Below are 20,159 nucleotides of genomic sequence, written 5' to 3'. Positions count from 1 at the left end.
GGAACGACATAAAGGCGTTGTCGTCGGAGGAAGATACATGTGCCCAAGTATTGAGCAAGTTCCCCTCGCTGTTCGAACCGAGTATCTGCAACTTCACGGGAGCAAAGGTGCAGTTCCACGTGGACTCAGATGCAAGACCAACATAAAGCTCGGGCAGTACCGTATATGATGAGGGAGAAGGTCGAAATTGAATTGGACAGACTCCAGCGTGAAGGGATCATCGCACCGGTCGAATTTAATGAATGGACCAGCCCCATTGTTGCAGTGCTGAAAAGTGATGGCACAGTCAGAATCTGTGGAGACTACCAAGCTACGATCAACAGGGTTTCGAAACAAGATCATAGAAACACAGAAACATAGAAAATAGATGCAGGAGTAGGCCATTCGGCCCTTCAAGCCTGCACCACCATTCAATAAGATCATGGCTGATCATTCCCTCAGAACCCCTTTCCTGCTTTCTCCCCATACCCCTTGATCCCCTTAGCCAAAGGGCCATATCTAACTCCCTCTTGACTATATCCAAAGAACTGGCATCAACAACTCTCATTGGCAGGGAATTCCACAGGTTAACAACTCTCTGAGAGAAGAAATTTCTCCTCATCTCAGTGCTAAGTGGCCTATCCCTTATCCTGAGACAGTGTCCCCTGGTTCTGGACTGCCCCAACATCGGGAACATTCTACCCGCATTTAACCTGTCCCATCCCATCAGAATCTTGTAAGTTTCTATGAGATCCCCTCTCATCCTTCTAAACTCCAATGTATAAAGGCCCAGTTGATCAGTCTCTCCTCATATGTCAGTCCAGCCATCCCGGGAATCAGTCTGGTGAACCTTCGCTGCACTCCCTCAATAGCAAGAACGTCCTTCCTCAGATTAGAAGACCAAAACTGAACACAATATTCCAGGTGAGGCCTCACCAAGGCCCTGTACAACTGCAGTAAGACCTCCCTGCTCCTATACTCAAATCCCCAAGCTATAAAGGCCAACATACCATTTGCCTTCTTCACCGCCTGCTGTACCTGCATGCCAACTTCCAACGACTGGTGAACCATGACACCCAGGTCTCGTTGCACCGCCCCTTTTCCTAATCTGCCGCCATTCAGATAATATTCTATCTTCGCATTTTTGCCCCCAAAGTGGATTACCTCACATTTATCCACATTATACTGCATCTGCCATGGCATTTTCACACTCACCTAGCCTGTCCAAGTCACCCTGCAGCCTCTTAGCGTCCCCCTCACAGCTCACACCGCCACCCAGTTTAGTGTCATCTGCAAACTTGGAGATATTACGTTCAATTACTTCATCTAAATCATTGATGTATATTGTAAAGAGCTGGGGTAACAGCACTGAGCCCTGCAGCACTCCACGAGTCAGTGCCTGCCATTCTGAAAAGGACCTGTTTATCCCGACTCTCTGCTTCCTGTCTGCCAACCAGTTCTCTATCCACACCAGTACATTACCCCCAATACCATGTGCTTTGATTTTGCACACCAATCTCTTGTGTGGGACCTTATCAAAAGCCTTTTGAGAGTCCAAATACACCACATCCACTGGTTCTCCTTTGTCCACTCTAATAGTTACATCCTCAAAAAATTCCAGAAGATTTGTCAAGCATGATTTCCCTTTCATAAATCCATGCTGACTTGGACCGATCCTGTCACTGCTTTCCAAATGCGCTGATATTTCATCCTTAATAATTGATTCCAACATTTTCCCCACTACTGATGTCAGGCTAACCAGTCTATAATTCCCCGCTTTCTCTCTCCCTTCCTTTTTAAAAAGTGGTATTACATTAACTACCCGCTAGTCCATAGGAACTGAACCAGAGTTGATAGACTGTTGGAAAATGTTCACCAATGCATCCACTATTTCTAGGGCCACTTCCTTAAGTACTCTGGGATGCAGACTATCAGGCCCCGGGGATTTATCGGCCTTCAATCCCATCAATTTCCCCAACACAATTTCCCGCCTGATAAGGATATCCTTCAGTTCCTCCTTCTCACTAGACCCTCGGTCCCCTAGTACTTCCGGAAGGTTATTTGTGTCTTCCTTCGTGAAGACAGAACCAAAGTATTTGCTCAATTAGTCTGCCATTTCTTTGTTCCCCATTATACATTCACCTGAATCCGACTGCAAGGGACCTACGTTTGTCTTCACTCATCTTTTTCTCTTCACATATCTATAGAAGCTTTTGCAGTCAGTTTTTATGTTCCCGGCAAGCTTCTTCTCGTACTCTATTTTCCCCCTCCTAATTAAACCCTTTGTCCTCCTCTGCTGAATTCTAAATTTCTCCCAGTCCTCAGGTTTGCTGCTTTTTCTGGCCAATTTATATGCCTCTTCCTTGGATTTAACACTATCCTTAATTTCCCTTGTTAGCCACGGTTGAGCCACCTTCCCCGTTTTATTTTTATTCCAGACAAGGATGTACAATTGCTGAAGTTCATTCATGCGATCTTTAAATCAGTACCCATTACTGAAGGCTGATGACTTATTTGCAAAGCTAGCCGGAGGGAAGTCGTTCACAAAACTGGACTTGACTCCAGCCTATATGACGCTGGAGTTGGTCGAGATGTCAAAAAGACTTTCGTGCATTAACATGCACAAAGGACTGTTTATTTACCACAGGTGCCCGTTTGGAATTCGCTCGGCTGCAGCAATATTCCAGAGGAATATGGAAAGTCTACTGAAGTCCGTTCCCAGAACCATCGTGTTCCAAGATGACATCCTGATCACTGGTCGTGACTCCAAGGACATCTGAATAACCTGGAAGAGGTTCTACTGCATTTGGACAGAGTGGGACTCAGATTTAAACGCTCGAAGTGCATCTTCATGGCACCGGAGGTCGAATTCCTCGGGAGGAAAATCGCCGTTGATGGCATCAGATGTACTGACATGAAAACCAAGGCCATCAAGAATGCACCCAAGCCGCAGAATGTGATGGAGCTGCATTTGTTCCTGGGCCTACTCAACTACTTTGGTAACTTTCTAGCTAAATTGAGCACCTTACTTGAACCACTGCACATGCTATTGAGAAAAGGCAACAACTGGGTGTGGGGCGCATTGCAAGACAGAGCTTTCGAGAAAGCCACCAATCTGCTTTGCTTGAACAAGCTGCTGGTACATTATGACCCATGTAAACGTTTAGTTTTGGCCTGTGACATATCGTCATATGGAATTGGTTGTGTGTTACAACAAGCCAATGAGTTGGGGAAACTTCAACCTGTCACGTATGCATCCAAAAGTTTGTCTAAAGCAGAAAGAGCCTACAGTACGATAGAAAAAGAAGCTTTAGCATGTGTGTACGGTATTAAAAAGATGCATCAATACCTGTTCGGTCTGAGGTTCGAATTAGAGACCGATCACAAGCTGCTCATTTCATTGTTCTCCGAGAGCAAAGGTATCAATACCAATGCTTCATCCCGCATCCAAAGGTGGGCGCTGACATTATCTGCCTATGATTATGTCATTCGCCACAGACCTGGCACAGAGAACTGTGCCAATGCTTTGAGCCGGTTGCCGTTGCCCACACCGGAGGTGGAAACGCCACAACCGGCAAATTTAATGTTAATCATGGATGCTTTTGAGAGTGAAGGTACCCTTGTCACAGCTCAACAAGTTAAGACCTGGACCAGCCAGGACCCGATATTATCGGTGGTAAAGGGTTGCATCCTCAAAGAGGATTGGTCTGCCATACCTAAGCAAATGTGCACGGAGGCCAAACCGTACATTCGTCGCAAGGACGAACTGTCTATTCAAGCAGATTACATATTGTGGGGCAATCGTGCTGTAAGGCCTAAGGGAGAGAGGAGTTTGTGCATGAGTTACACAGCACACATCCTGGTATAGTGATAATGAAGGCCATCACCATGTATGGTGGCCAGGAATTGATTCTGAACTGGAAAGATGCATGCATCAATGCAACACCTGCATACAGCTCAGCAAAGCACCAGCGGAATCGCCGCTGAGTCTGTGGTCATGGCTATCCAAATCTTGGTCCAGGATCCATGTAGATTTTGCAGGTCCCTTCCTGGGCAAGGTGTTTTTAGTGGTGGTGGATGCTTATTCGAAGTAGATAGAATGCATAATCATGTCCTCCAGTACGTCCACGGCAACCATAGAGAATCTTAATGTCATGTTCGCAACACATGGTCTGCCTAACATAGTAGTGAGCGACAATGGGTCGTGCTTCACCAGTCAGGAGTTTCAGGAATTTGTAAAACTTAACGGCATAAAACATGTAAGGTCAGCACTGTTCAAGCCTATGTCCAATGGTCAAGCAGAATGTGCAGTACAAATTATTAAGCAAAGCATGAGAAGAGTAACCCAAGGGTCACTGAAGACCCGCTTGTTCTGCATACTGCTGAGTTACAGGACAAGACTCCACATACTCACAAGGGTCTCGCCTGTTGAACTCATGATGAAAAGAGGTCTTAAGACCATGTTATCGCTTGTACATCCGGATTTAAGTAATCATGTTGAATACAGACGACAGTCAACAAGGGTACCATGATCGCACAACTGTGTCACGCGAGATTTCTGTTAATGATCCTGTATATGTGTTGAATTATGATCAGGGTCCCAAATGGATCGCTGGTACGGTCATGGACAAGGAGGGCAACAGAGTATTCATTATCAAGCTCAAGAATGGGCAAACTTGCAGGAAACACATGGATCAGACAAAGCTGAGGCGCACAGACGAGGCAGAGCAGTCGGACGAAGAAACCGTCGACAACCAACCAACCTACCAGCAGCCTTCAGTGGACTCAAGGGTCATCAGTGAACCCGGAATTTCCATCACGGACTTGTTCGATAAAAATGGAATTGCAATTCCTGACATGGCCATGGCCACCCCCAACAAGTCAGCATCCAGCCACCAGCCACAACAGACTCCGCACATTCACCCAAGGCCGGAATTGAACTGAGACGGTCAACCCGGGAGCGTAAAGCACCGGACCATCTCAACCTGTGAAAGACTCTGATAAGATCTCAGAGGGGGTTATTGTCATGTACGTACATGCTGTTTGTAGCCACCAGATGGTGTCATTGTTGGAGGCCACTGAGCAGCACGCACATGGTGCTGTTCTGGTATAAAAGGCCAGCCATTTTGTCAGTCAGACACTTCGGGACTAAACAAAGCACAGCCAAGGTCGTACCTTGCTTAGTTAAACAGTACTCAGTTTGAACCTTTATTGCATACATAATAGAACCGACTTAAAAACCGATTGCACGGGACTGCTCTGAGCAACACCCTCCAGGCCAAGTCCCCAATAAATAAAGGGAGGACTCCCGCGTAGAGAGTCAGGAACACTTAATTCCAAAAGTATACAGCACAGCTGCAGAACGTCCAAGGAACGAAGGCGCGGCATGCATGCACGGCTGTCGGATCGTGCCTTCGTTTTCGCATTTCCGTTAATTGCCCGCACATGGTGCTGGGAGGGTTGCCAACTCTGGTTGGACGTATTCCTGGAGGTTTCATCACATGATCTCCTGCCTCCAACTGCTCAACACAAAATTTCTCATCTCCAATACTTTCATAAAACTGCTCAAATAAAATGAAAATTAAAAAAAAAATTTAATGCCCTGTGATGCAGACAGCAGTGTCCTGCCGATTAATCTTGAATTCCTGGTGACTCCAGGGTAATCCTGGAGAGTTGGCAATGCTAGGAGCGGGGAAATGGAGGCCGACGTTTGGATCATAGTATCAAACGGAATCGATGCCAGCCCGGTATAATTACAGTCAATACAACCTGTGAAGCACCTTAGGACATTTTTACTACATTAAAGGCGCTATATAAATGCAAGTTATTGTTGCTGATGCACATTAAGCACGTTTCGCCAGCCTCTGCCTGCAGTATAACTGTAGTCCTAGAATGCAGGGCTACATGCTCAGTGTTTGGTTCAGCCAATTGGATTGCTGGATTCAGTGCTAATCTAATCTATTATTTCACCACCAACCCCCTACCCTTTGCCATTTCAGAAAATATGATAAATTTAGAGATACATTTCCGAACATTAAAACCAACCAATATTAATAATTCTGCTTATTTTGTGGCAGGGATTGGAGGGAAGACACCTTCATTTATTTATACGTGTTATCTTCACAATGCATGAGAAACATCAAAACACTTGCCTGTTCGATGTATGATATCGATACCATCCTAACTTAAAGAAAATTCATGGCAGCTCCAAACCTCCTTGAATGAAACAAGCCACAAGGAAGTTTAAATTCGTTTGTTTTGCTTGGACGATGAAAATCCCTCAGGAAGAAACGCTGGTCCCTCAGAAAAAGTTTCAAACAAGGCACGAGGAGAGAACTGGGTTTGATGTCAGCTCCTTTTGCTGCCTGTGGCTACAGGGGAGGGTTTGACAGAGGAGCGAGCGGCTGTGGGAAGCTGGAGGGGGGCCCCAAGACTCCGGTCTGTGGGAGGAGTTCCCTCGGCAGACTGCTCACATTTAAGGGATGGCAGTGTCAGTGATGTATGCTTCTCCTCGGAGCCCGTTTCCCTCACACGACAAGCTGGAATGTGAATCTACCCTCACAGGCAAAGTGATTCCATGAGAAGAGGAGGAATGCTCGGGCAGAAGCCTTGCCGCCAGCACGCTTTCAACTCTTAAGCTCTCTTATTACAGAGTTCTTTTTTTTAACGGAGATGGGGGTGACAGCAAGGGGGGATCTGGGAGACCTTACCTTATGGGTTAGGGGGAGGGGATCTCCATGGTTACATCACCTAAGCAACATTGTTCTGATCTGTATTATTTGCAAATAAGCAGGCAGTAAATTACCCCGGGGAAGTTTCATGACTGGAATCTTTAACTGTAACATGTGCCAGCTTGTGCTCCAGTCCCCATAGCTCCTTTAAAAAAATAAAACAACTGACGGGAGGATCTTAAAAACAGGAGAACGATACCTGTTTACTGGGGGGGTGGGGGAAGAAGCTAAGTCTGTTAGTCAACATCGCAGGAGGTGCAACGCAGATTCACCTGAATGATGCCAGGGACAAAAGGGTTAAATTATAAGGACAGGTTGCATATACTAACCTTATTTTCTCCTACGTATAGAAGATTAAGAGGTGCTTAAGATGATTAAAGAATTTGATAGGGTAGATAGAAACTATTTCCTCTGGGGGCAGTAGTCCAGAACAAGGGGGCATAACCTTAAAATTAGAGCTAGGCTATTCAGAGGTGATGTCACTTCTTCACACACAGGGCGGTGGGAACTCGCTCCCCCAAAACGCTGTTGAGGCGAGGGGTCTATTGAAAATTTCAAAACTGAGATTCATAGATATTTATTAGGCAAGGGTATTAAGGGTTACGGAACCAAGGCGGGTAGATGGAGTTTAGATACAGTTCAGCCATTAACTAATTGAATGGTGAAACAGGCTCGAGGAAGGAGTAAAATGTCCCCAGGCGCTTCACAGGAGCGTTATCAGACAGAATTTGACACCGAGCCACATAAGGGTATATTAGGCGAGGTGAGGGCCAAAGAGGTAGGTTTTAAGGAGCATCTTAAAGGAGAAGAGAGAGGTAGAGAGGCTGAGAGGTTTAAGGAGGGAGTTCCAGAGCTTGGGGCCCAGGCCACGGAAGGCATGGCCACCAATGGAGGAACAAAGGAAATTGAGGATACAAAAGAAGCCAGAATTGGAGGAATGCAGAGTTGCTGGAAGGTTGTAGGGCTGTAGGAAGTTTCAGAGATAGGGAAGGGCGAGACCATGAATGCATTTGTACACAAGGATAAACATTTTAAATTTGAGTCGTTGTTGGACCGGGAGCCAATGAGATTTCTCTTAAAAGAAACCAACATCAGTGATTTGACAAACTCAAAACTGTATCTTTTTTCTGCTGCCTTCAAAACAAAAGTTGGCAATGTGTTGAACAGTAATCCACATATCAGGCAGAGGGTTTTTTTTCATCTATGCTGCTGTAGGATCTTAGTGGACATCATTCAATATCTGCTACCTCAGCCACAGAGGCAGGTTGATGCAGGCAGTTACAATGAGTCCAGTCTCAGTTGTACCTTCCCAACTGCTTCCCCATAGAGAAAGATGGAGAAATAATCAGACAGCTCTCGTCCCATTATAGCAAAAGTACAGCAGTTACAATGGTTGCATCCCTGTGTCTTTGAGATATACTCCTACTTACTTACTTCTGTCAATACTGTACTTGAGATGCTGTGGCTCCATCTTCACTCATGGCTCACTTGACACTCCCACTGTTGTGCTGCAGTGTGGTAATTCTTATCTGCGACCCATTCTCCCTTTGACTGTGGCTTTCCACTGGTGAATTTACCCTGTCGCATCTTGCATTGGTCTTAGGAGCATTTGTAAACTTGTCCGGGTCCCCTTCACTTTGCCGAACTTCACAGACTCTCCACAACAAATGGCAAAGGTCCCAGTCACTGCTGCTTGGGTAAGTCCAATCGATTATAAAGACTATTCCCCTAAGTTACAAGATAGAAAGACTTGCATTTATATAGCGGCTTTCATGACCACACAGCCAATGAAGTATTTTTGGAGTGTAGTCACTGTTGTAATGTAGGAAACGCGGCAGCTAATTCGCACACAGCAAGCTCCCACAAACAGCAACGTGCTAATGACCAGAGAATCTGTTTTGGTTATGTTGATTGAGGGATAAATATTGGCCAGGACACCCCGACTGGGACAGAGACATCGATGGGGATCATTTTAACTTAACTCACAGGCCGGAAACCAAAGGGACTGTGTGGAAACCCAGATTTACACACTGTCCGTACATTATTCAACAGTGACTTCAAAAGGTTGTAAAATCGGGCAGGGTGTAAAATCAGTGTTGCACCCGGTGCCGGCAGTTTCCTGATGGACCAATTAGGAAAAAAATTGCAGCCATTGTAAGAACATAAGAAATGAGAGCAGGACTTGACCATTTACGGCCCTAGAGCCTGCTCCGCCACTCAATAAGATCATGACTGATCATCGACCTCAACTCAAGTTTCCTGCCTGATCCCCATATCCCTTGATTCCCCTAGACTCCAAAAATCGTCAGTGGGACTCTGCCTTTCGCAGTAGAAATGAGCAATTAGAGACAATGGCAGGTCTTGTTTTTGTAACATTTAGGAGTATGTAATAATCCAGATGAATACATTTCCCCTTCCTCCCCACCGTCCCCCCACCCTCCTCACCCCCAACCTGGTACACAGCAATACGCCTCCAGGACTTCATTAACCAGCATTTCGGTCTGTAGTCCTTTTTTCTCATGCAGTCAGTCGTGTTTTCACATCTGTGGTATCGTGGGTGAAACACACATGGAAGAGATAAAGTTCAATCAAGAATGCAATGAATTTATTTTAACTTTTCAGCCTGTGATAGCACTTCCTCTGCACCCACCAACCCCCACCCTCCCACCCAAAGTCATTTATAACAGGGGCTTCGTATAACACAGAAAGAAGGAACTTCCATTTATATAGGGCCCTTTCACGGCCCAAAGTGTTTTACAGCCAAATAAACTCTTGAGGTGTTCACAACAACATTCTTGAATGTATTAACCCAATTATTTGAAATGAAAAGTGAGGGGTGGGATTTAATAAAGAAGCTTCTAGAAATGGCATGGACACAATGGGCCGAAATGGCCTCCTTCCATGCTGTAAACTTCTATATTTCTATGAAACATTTTCCCGTCATAATAGGCAATAGGGTCTCAATTTTGAGAGGATTAAAAAAAGTGATCAAGCACTAGTTTTAAACATGGGCTGAGTTTTTATATACACTATATTCAAAATTAGGAGAGGTTTTAACAGAGTAGATAGGGAGAAACTGTTTCCACTGGCAGCAGGGTTGATAACCACAGGACACAGATTTAAGATCATTGGCAAAAATAAGCCAGGAGGGGCGATGAGGAGAAATATTTTTAATCAGTGAATTGTTGTGATCTGGAATGCATTGCCTGAAAGGGTGGTGGCTGCAGATTCAATAGTAACTTTCAAAAGGACATTGCATCTCCAAAAAAAGAAAACTTTGCAGGGCTATGGGGAAAGAGCAGGGGAGTGGTACTGATTAGAATCATGGGGCTAGAAATAGCTTGGCACCGCCGCTTGGGGCGATGGCTTTTGCAGGAGCGTAAAAGTATCGCTGGGCGAAAAAGATTTGCAGCTGACGGGAACTTCCGTTTTAGCGTTCCAAAGGGGGAAGTGGAGCACTAACTCAAGCGCTATCACTTCCCTTAGAGCGCTAAAGGGAGTCAGAGCAGCAGTCGAGGCGCTGCCGTCTTTGGTGGCTCCTTCCCTCACTTAAAGGGAAGGGCCAATGTTGGTTTCACTCAATGCTCATCATATCTCTGTCGGACCACGGGACCTGGGCTTGGTGCATAATAGCCCTCAAGCACTCTGAGAGAGCGCTGGGCTGATGGGGTCCAAAACAACCAAAATACACCAGACTGGGGAGATTAATACATTTTGGCCTACCTGACCACCACTGCCTTTAATTAGCGCTCCCCAAGCGGCCAGCTGAGGTGACAATGCCTCCTGCAGCTGCCGTTGTTGACCCCCGGCGATGCTGCAGGGGGCGGGAGCGAATATTGCATCCGGAGTTGTAACGGGGCGCTGCGCACCAGATGACATCATGACCTACGGGGCACTTCAGAGCGAGGCGGTAAGTTAGCGAGGCAGTAAGTGTTAGCACCAGCGCAAAACCACCAGGGAAGTTCGCGGGCATCGGTGAATTTGCGCGCCTGGTTGGTAACCCTTTAACGTCCCATTATCGCCCCCCGGAGGCGCAAACCAGGCCAATTTCTCCCCCATAGAATCATAGAATGGTACAGCTGAGAAAGAGGCCATTCAACCCATCGAGCCTGCGCCGGCTCTTTCAAAGAGCAACCCAGTTAGTCCCACTCCCCAGCTCCTGCCCCATATCACTGCAATTTTTTCTTCTTCAAGTATTTATCCAATTCCCTTTTGAAGGCTACTATTGAATCTGTATTCCCTCAGTGCATTTCAAATCCTAACCACTTGTTGCATCTAAAAGTTTTTCCTCATGTCACCTCTTGTTCTTTTGACGATCACCCTCGCCAATCTGTGGCAGTTCCAGGATTTTGACCCACGACGATGAATGGGCGGCGATATACTTCCAAGTCAGGATGCTGTGTGGCTTGGAGGGGAACTTGGAGGTGATGCTGTTCCCATGTGCCTGCTGCCCTGGTCCTTCTAGGTGGTAGAGGTCACGGATTTGGGAGGTGCTGCTGAAGAAGCCTTGGCGAGTTGCAGCAGTGCATCTTGTAGATGGTACACACTGCATATTTAATTTATTAAATCCCTTCATAATTTTAAACACCACTATCAAATCTCCTCTGAGCCTTCTCTGCTCCAAGGAGAACAACTCCAGCTTCTCCAGTATACCTACAAATAATCCCTCATCCCTGGAACCATTCTAGTAAATCTCGTCTGTACTCGCCTTCACGTCCTTCCTAAAGTGTGGTGCCCAGAACTGGACGCAATATTCCAGTTCGGGCCAAACTAGTATTTTATATAAGTTAAGCATAATTTCCTGGCTTTTGTACTCTATGGCTCTATTTATAAAGCTCAGGATCCCAAATGCTTTAGTAACTGCTTTGTCAACCTATCCACCACCTTCAAAGATTTGTGCAGAAATTTCAGCGAGCTGGCACAGGCATGATGAGCCGAATGGCCTCCTTCTGAGCTATGATTCTACAAATGACACAGTACATTAGATGTGAGGTGATATCTCTTCATGCCCACATCATCCCATGCACTTGGCTACTAACTTTAGCCATGACAGTGTAGATGCTGTTAAATCACTTTGCACCATAGAGAGGGAGGCAAGGTTGCCTAAAGTTAACACTAAATTTGCAATCTCATTCAGAGGCCAAATGGCTGGTGTGGGGAATTGAAATGTCATATTGATCCGGTGGGGGGTTCTTTGGGGTACTGTGGGTGATGCTGTCAAGCCCGCATTTATTGCTCATCCCCAGTTGCCCTGAGAAGGTGGTGATGGTGGGCCTTCTCCTTGAACTGCTATAGTCCTTGTGGGGTGCTGGTGCTCCCACAATGGTTTTAGGTAGGAAATTCCAGGATATTGACCCAACAATGGTGAAGGAACAGCGATATATGTCCAAGTCACAATGGTTTGTGAGTGGAAGGTGATAGTTTTCCCACAATATTGCTGGTTTTGTCCTTCTCAGTGATAGAGGTCACAGGGAAGGATGTGCTGTAGAAATAACCTTGGTGAGTCGATGCAACATACCCAGTAGATCACATATGCTGCAGCCATAGCACTCCAGTGATGGACGGGGAGGATATAGAGTCCAATGGCGGGGCGCTGATCAAGTCAACTGTTTTGTCCTGCGTGACATTGTGCTTCTTCAATGTTCCAGCTGTGGCGAGCTCTTGACGTGAGCCTTGTAAATGGTGGAGATGCTTTCAGGGCACAGAAGTCGAGCCACATGTCACATTCTACTGAGCCTTTTGCTCTGTTCTTGTAGCCACGGTATTGATGTGGCTGCTCCAGTGAAGTTACTAGTCAGTGGTGACCCCCAAATTGTTAATGGTAGAGATTTAATGATGGATACATCATTGAAAGTCAGGGAGAGATAGTTGAATGTTCCATTGTTGGAGGTGGTCATTGCTCTTATGTGGCACTGATGTTTCCTACCACTTGTCAACCCATATCTGGATATTGTCCATGTGTTTTGACATGAGCCACTTCACTCTTAGAAGAATTGGCTGGCTTCCCACATTCTACCCCATGTAAACTTGAGATCATCCAAAGCTCTGCTGCCTGTGTCCTAACTCGCACTAAGTCTCGTTCACCCATTACCCCTGTGCTCGCTGACCTATATTGGCTCCCAGTTAAGCAATGCCTCGATTTTAAAATTTGCATTCTTGTTTTCAAATCCCTCAATGGCTTCCTCCCTCCTTAGCTCTGTTATCTCCTCCAGCCATACAACCCCACCCCCCCCAACCCCCCCTCCCCTCCGAGATATCTGCACTCCTCTAATTCTGGCCTCATTAGCATCCCTGATTTTAATCGTTCAACCATTGGTGGCCGTGCCTTTAGCTGCCTGGGCCCTAAGCTCTGGAATTCCTTCCCTAAACCTCTCCGCTTCTCTACCTCATTTTGTGCCTGTAAGACGCTCCTTTAAACCTACCTTTTTTCCAACTTTTTGGTCATCTGCCCTCATTTCTCCTTATGTGGCTTGGTGTCAGATTTTGTTTTATAACACTCATGTGAAGCGCCTTGGGACGTTTTACTACGTTAAAGGTGCTATATAAATACAAGTTGTTGTACAAGTTGTTGTGACAGGTTACTGAATGTCATTTGATGGCCCCACTCCTGACCTTACTTTGCAATCGAAACTGATCCTATCCTCACTCAACATCTACACATTAGCTCCCCCATTAGCTGGCTAAGACAGGAATAGGTGAGCTGTACAGAGCAGGAAGGTCCCAGCTCGGATTTCCAGTTTGTGTTGAGGTAGGTGACCTCAGTCAGGGTAGTTTTAGATGCGCTGCAATTGGTATCAACATTTAGAGAGAAAAAACATTCTCCAGAGTCTCTGTTCCTGATCACTATCCATGATGTCAAAATTGATTAAGACCAGAACTAAGCTCAGCTGTGATGGTCGCAGTTGAATGTCCTGTGGGTACTCACCAAGTTCATAATGAAAGGAATGGCTACTGGGACAAAGTACTGGGGTGACTGGTGCGAGTAGAAGCTTATCGCACCTCAACATTGTGGGCCGCCCCGACCTGTGTGAGAACACCACCGCAGGTCGGGGCTATAAATAGAGCTGGAGCGCCGGGCCCTGGAACATGGTGAGCGAAGGTCCTGCGATTGAGGTTAAGGGGACCACAAGAGCCGAGGGCCCAGGGGCAGCATGGGCCAGCCCACACTGTGATATGTGTGCGCACTAGGTCTGTGCAGCAGAGCAGGTCTCCAGTCGTCCTGGTTCAAACCTTGCCACAGGATAAAGGCCTTGCTCTGTCGAGCCCGTGTAGTGGCTGATGTGCAACGGTCACCACACGTTAAAACAATCCACACACAGGCATCTTCCACCCCATCAACTGGAGTTCAGGACTGGAACATCAGGTCCTTCGCTGAAACATCTGTGAACTCTTGTGGAAGCAAGTCATCCTCGTTCGAGGGACTGTCTATGATGAAGATCGCACTGAGGGATCAACATCTCAGGAGAGTGAGGGAAAGGAGAAAACTGGTGGGGGAAAATATGGAGAACAATTGAAACAAAACCAACAGTCTCCAGCAGGAGCCAGTGAACATGATTAGGAGCCGATTGACCCATTTCCTAGTTCAGTGGTGGTGAGGCCATTATTCGTGGTTATGCTGGCCTAACGGTTAAAAGACCTGGACTAGTAACCTAGAGATTGTGTGGTTCAAATCTGACCACAGCAAGTTGTGAAATTGAATTTGAAAAAATCTGCTAAGCTGCGGACTTGCACCAAGGAGTTAACCATGAAAGCTATTGGATCGTCATAAAAAAGGGATTTGTATGTCATCCCTACCTGGCCTACACATGACTGCAGTCCCAAGTTATTTGGTCCACTATCGGTGCACTTCAGAGCAATGATAAATCTTGGCTTGTCGGTGTTGCCCACACCCTGGCTGAACATTGGTCAGACCTGGTCTACATGCTCAACTCCATAGCGGAGAGCGCAGTTGCCAAGTGTGGCACCAGTAGAGCATGGTTTTATTTTGGGCCCATTTGGCTTGGTCAGTGGCAGGGATCACGGCAGACGCAGATACCCCAATCCACTGCACCATCCACAAGTCGATTGTAAGGAAGTCAAACCATCCAGTGAATATATTAGGTGTAATTTCACATCATTCTTCAGCTTCCATACGAGAACCCAAAGGTGCAGCCTGTAAATCAGAACTGCAGCAGTAATCAGTCGCAGGTTTCCTGCATAGGCTCAAAACTTCTGAAGCAGCTGAATAGAGTTACAGATGAATACATCGAATTAAAAAATACATTTTTGGGGGGAATTTTCAGAAAAGAATTCATCCACTGGGATTCCTCCCTTTTCAGATGGTTTCTAGATATTTTCCAGAACAACTGCACTTCATTGTCAGGTACTGCTTGACTGAGACGCTTGGGGCTGTGGATTTGAAAGGAGCCACACTGCAGTTCGAATCACCTGTAAAACACGGTCAAAGTATGTTATTCATTTAAATGCATTTAGAATCGTTGAATGATACAGCACAGAAGGAGACCATTCGATCCACTATGCCTGTCATTTTAATCTGCTTTGTTTCTTCATTTGCTTTTGGTGTGTTAGCCCCTTTTCCTTCTCCTGAAGGCATTGGCTCATATTGGGGATCCGTGGGCATTAGCAGTCCTCCACTATTTCCTCCAGGTGAGCACACCTTATATAGGAGATCTCTGCGTCCTCCAATTCTGGCCTCTTGCACATCCCCCATTTTCAGCGCTCCATCACTGGCGGCCATGCTTTCAGCTGCCAAGGCCCCAAGCTTTGTGATTCTCTCCCTGAACCTCTCCGCCTCTCTCCTCTCCTTTAAGACGCTCCTTAAAACCTACCTCACCTATCCTACTATCTCTTAATGCGGCTCGGTGTTAAATTTTCTTTGATAACGCTGCTGTGAAGTGCCATGGGATGTTTTACTACGTTAAAGATGCTATATAAATACGCGTTGCTGTTGTTATATGAGGCTGACATCCACATACATGATCTCGATAGTTATGCCAGAGTCTATGGGCCAAATAAAGGGCACCTAATCAGCATAAGGTTGGCAGGTGCCCACACCACTTTGGGGTGCATCGCAGTCACCTAATTGCCCTAGACGTTTGCAAAACGTGGTTCCAAGTCTTCCATTAAACTGCCTATGAATTCGTAACATTGTACTTAATTTTGAACGATTAATAATACAGTAATACTTGTTTTGAGTTTTATAGCACATTTCACGTCAAAACATCTCAAAACACTCCACACAATAGATTAATCTTGAACCCCTATTGGTTTGAGGCAAATGCACTATCCATTCTGTGCTGATAACATCCCAGAATCAGACAATGTCATGAAAGACCAACAGCATCCTCCTAACATCAACATTTAACCAGCACTCGAATGCTGGTCATTCCTACACTACACGCCAAAAAAGTACTTCATTGGTTGAAAAACGCTCTGGGACGTTCGGTGGTCGTGAAAGGCACTATATAAATGCAAGTCTTTCTTTTCTTTCAGTTCCATTGTTGTTGGGCCAAGAGTGACGCAGCAACCAATAGTATAACTCAGATCTGCCAGCGGCACATTGCACTATACAGTTTCATGTCTACTATTACCTATAGAACAACTAGCCACTTTAAATATATGGTGATGCATTCCAATGTACAAATAGATGATCCTTGACTTTAGAGTTTCACAAAAAATCTATAAAAGTGAAGACTGTACTTTAATCAACAGTATAACCATATGATTTCCTATACCCAATTAAATCGTTTTTTTCAGTCTGTTAATGGCTGGGAGCATTTTCGAGAAGGAGTGAGATCAAAGCAAACACACCAGTCCCAAAGGACCATTCAATCATTGTACAGGTCAAGTGGAAGAAAGCAAAGTGTGAAATGATCTGGACAGAAGTGTGCTAATGTTGTATGCATGAGTGATTGGGTGTCTGTGCAAGGTTATGCCTTTGGGAAGGAATTACCCAAAGTAACCCTCCCGTATTCTCTCCTTATTACAGGAAGGTCAACAGAACCACGACAATTAACATTCCAGGAAGTCTTTCTGGCCAGGTGTTCAGTCCGACTGAAAATGCAAAAATATTTATCATAAAAGAAAATAAAGCTGGTGGGTCGGACGGTAATTGTGAGGTGTTTTTTTTGCACCTTTGGGAAATTCTGGTGTTGTAACCAGAGTGTCAGTGGGCTTGAGCCTGCTGCTAAGCTTGTTTCTCTGGGAAGTGCAAACTAGCCCATGGACCATACGCAACCCAAACTCCCTGGCAGTCCAGACCACAATGACCAGGCGACTCAGATCCTTTTGTTCTTATATTTCTTACTTGCTGGTTTGACTGCTTTGATTTTTTTTGCGGTTTGGAAAGGCCTGCACTATTGCTCATTGATAAATCCAAAACCAGAACACCCAAGGTTTGCTGGTATCTGTAGCTTGAAACATAGACACATAGAAAATAGGTGTAGGAGTAGGCCATTCGGCCCTTCGAGCCTGCACCACCATTCAATGAGTTCATGGCTGAACATGCAACTTCAGTACCCCATTCCTGCTTTCTCGCCATACCCCTTGATTCCCCCTAGTAGTAAAGACTACATCTAACACCTTTTTGAATATATTTAGTGAATTGGCCTCAACAACTTCCTGTGGTAGAGATTGAGATATACAAATTAATGGGAACGCTGATTCATAATAACATACATCAAAGCAGCTCACAAAGAGAAAAAGCTTGGGCACTATTAATTAGCAGGTAAAGGAACACAACCCAGGTTCAACAAAAAAAGTACTTACTACTATAAATGGAGCTAGCAATGTTTGAGATTAAAATTAAGCATTTCTGTCTAAGATTTGCCATGGTTTTGCCTCTTAACGCTGCCATGGTATACAAGAGGTTCAAACACAGCCTCTTCCATCGAAGTTGTCATATATCCAGACCTGTTTACTGCTTGTATTATTACATATGATGTACCACCAGAGGGCACTACTATGGGAAACTTGTACACTAGCTGTATGGTCACTAAGGTGTGCCACCAGAGGGAGACTTGTAGGTTACCTGTACAGGTGTGCCAGGCCTCGTATAAAAGGCAGGCCATCATGTGTGATCCTCACTCTGGAGTTATATTAAATGGACTAAGGTCACTACAGTTCAAGTGCAATACATTACCTCGTGGAGTCATCAGAGCATCTAAAGACATAACAGAAGTCATATGCGAGCTCAATATGACACAATTGATACAGATTTTAATTTGCTTGCCTGTTGCCCAAGTGAGAGGTCAGGCCATTCAATTCAAATACAAACATCTCGTCGCATTTGATCAAATAAGCATTTGAATGGCAGCTGTTTTGAAATGTGTAAGTTATTTAAATCTGCTTGATCCCAATCATTTTTTTGAATGTATTTATCCACCTGTCTTCATTAAATCCGAAAATCTGTCCGCAACCTTTGAAGATAGACAGTCAGTCCAGAGAGTGAGAAGAAAAGAATCATTACAGCAGAATATTACTTATAATCATCACTTAGCACACCAATTACTAACTATTCATTATTAGTGTCAGCCATGGCTAATGTAAAAATATACGTTGTTACTGCTACCAATGGCAAGTGCATTTACTGTTCAATCAATTTGTTTAACAGTTGAAGACTAAGTCAAAGTCTAGACTCGAGATACTCCGCCACTTTCCGAAGAATCACGTGATTATACCAATTGTTGAGATAAATTTAAAAGGATTCTCTCTTCATTCCTTGGGGGTGCTACAAATCTTCCTAGACATCTGGGAAAGTGAAAACATTCTCTGGGTCGAGAGCTAGGGCATACCGACAAAATAAGTATGAAATATTGAAAGCAAAAATATCTCAAGCAAATATAATAATGTGACCCCCAAACATGTAACGAGGCCACCAGGCCCATGTTCTGTCAGGTGGAGTTTTTAGATCAGCTGTTTCTCTCTTCCCACTTTAGGATTTTCTCTTTTTTATGGCCCCAGTACATCATAGAACTTTCAACTGAAAAACAATTTTGTTTTTTAAAACAAACCCTACGCCATATATCTGTTGGGGCTTGACTTTCCTCAGTGCGCTATTCTCAGCACATTCATGAAAAATGTCTGCGTGCGTTGTCTAAGAACATAAGAAATAGGAGCAAGAGTAGGCCACATGGCCCCTCGAGTTGACTTTGTTCACATGCCAGACACGAGTATTTCCTTCAACAACTATCTGTCCTGCCTGTGACAGGGACTGTGGTTCTCGTATTGGACTGTTCAGCCACCTAAGTACTCAGTTTAAGAGTGGAAGCAAGTCTTCCTCGATTCCAAGGGACTGCCTATGATGATGATGATGGTTGATCATCGACCTCAACTCCACTTTCCCACCAGAGCCCCATATCCCTTGATTCCCTTAGTGTCCAAAAAAAAATGAACCTGAAGCGAAGCCAGCTCCTCGGTAAGGTTGTGGAGAAAGGAGGAATGAAAGAATCACAGATAGTCCAATCACAGGGTGGAGACGAACAGGTGGAATGAACTGCAAACTGCTCGATAGAAAAAAGAGCATTTTCTCTGTGACTAAACTATCTGTTTTTTCACTCTCTCCCTCTTTCCGATATAAAATGCCACGTTATGTGTCAAGTGAGGGTTTGCTCCCTAGACTGACAAAATAATTGGGTGACAACTGAACATTCCAAGCTAATACAATGTTCATTATGCAGCTGTACTTCAGTTTGTTCTAAGTTACATATACAGCAGAGTAACAAATGCCCGGCAGCGTGTTACATAGAGGTTGAGAGATTCTGCACTATGTTGGGTCGTCTCTTCTTCTTAGGCAGTCCCCCGGAGTCGAGGATGACTTGCTTCCACACTAATATGAGTTCTAAGGTGACTAATGAGTCTAAGGCAGGATCTACAGACTCTGTCACAGGTGGGCAGGTGGTGGTTGAAGGGACCGGTGGGTGGGGTGTTTGGTTTGTCGTATGCTCCTTTCTCTGTTTGTGCTTGGCTTCCGCATGCTCCCGACAAAGAAACTCAGTGTTCAGCACCTTCTCGAAGGCTCCTCCTCCACTTTGAGCAGTCTTGGGCCAGGGATTCCCAAGAGTCGGTGGGGATGTTACATTTTTTTAAGGAGGCTTTGAGGGTGTCCTTGAAGCGTTTTCTCTGCCCTCCTGGGACTCGTTTGCCGTGATGGAGCTCGGAGTAGAGTGCTTGTTTCGGGAGTCTTGTATCAGGCATGCGGACAATGTGGCCCGTCCATCGGAGCTGATTGAGTGTGGTTAATGCCTCGATGCTGGGATACCAGTTCAGCAACTACTTGCTTGGTCCTGGTCGGGTTCAGGAGGCAATCTGAAACACTGTAGGAGGTCAGTTGCTGCATGTACCACAGGTCTGTACATCAGTAGACGGATTCGAGTTTTATTAACAAGGACACAAAGAGCAATTTGGACGGGGCAATGGTTAACCACAGTTACAGTGTTGTGTGCAATTTTG

General features: G+C 45.3%; 1 protein-coding gene across 4 annotated transcripts in view; it reads right to left on the bottom strand.

The window, feature by feature from the left end:
• Positions 1-9,230: 9,230 nt before the first annotated feature.
• Positions 9,231-20,159, bottom strand: part of LOC139277948 (uncharacterized) — a 53,877-nt gene continuing 42,948 nt past the window's right edge. For 3 of the 4 annotated variants that reach the window (XM_070896577.1, XM_070896580.1, XM_070896578.1), the window contains one exon: positions 14,784-15,137. In XM_070896577.1, the coding sequence (XP_070752678.1) occupies positions 15,069-15,137 (69 nt within the window). In that variant the 3' untranslated portion in view covers positions 14,784-15,068. Of the gene's footprint in view, positions 9,254-14,783; positions 15,138-20,159 lie in introns of those variants that run through there. The other variant, XM_070896579.1, reaches the window with a different exon arrangement.

The sequence above is a fragment of the Pristiophorus japonicus genome, chromosome 13, assembly GCF_044704955.1.
Source record: "Pristiophorus japonicus isolate sPriJap1 chromosome 13, sPriJap1.hap1, whole genome shotgun sequence".
Taxonomy (NCBI): Eukaryota; Metazoa; Chordata; class Chondrichthyes; family Pristiophoridae; genus Pristiophorus; species Pristiophorus japonicus.
This window is presented reverse-complemented; position numbering and strand designations above follow the sequence as displayed.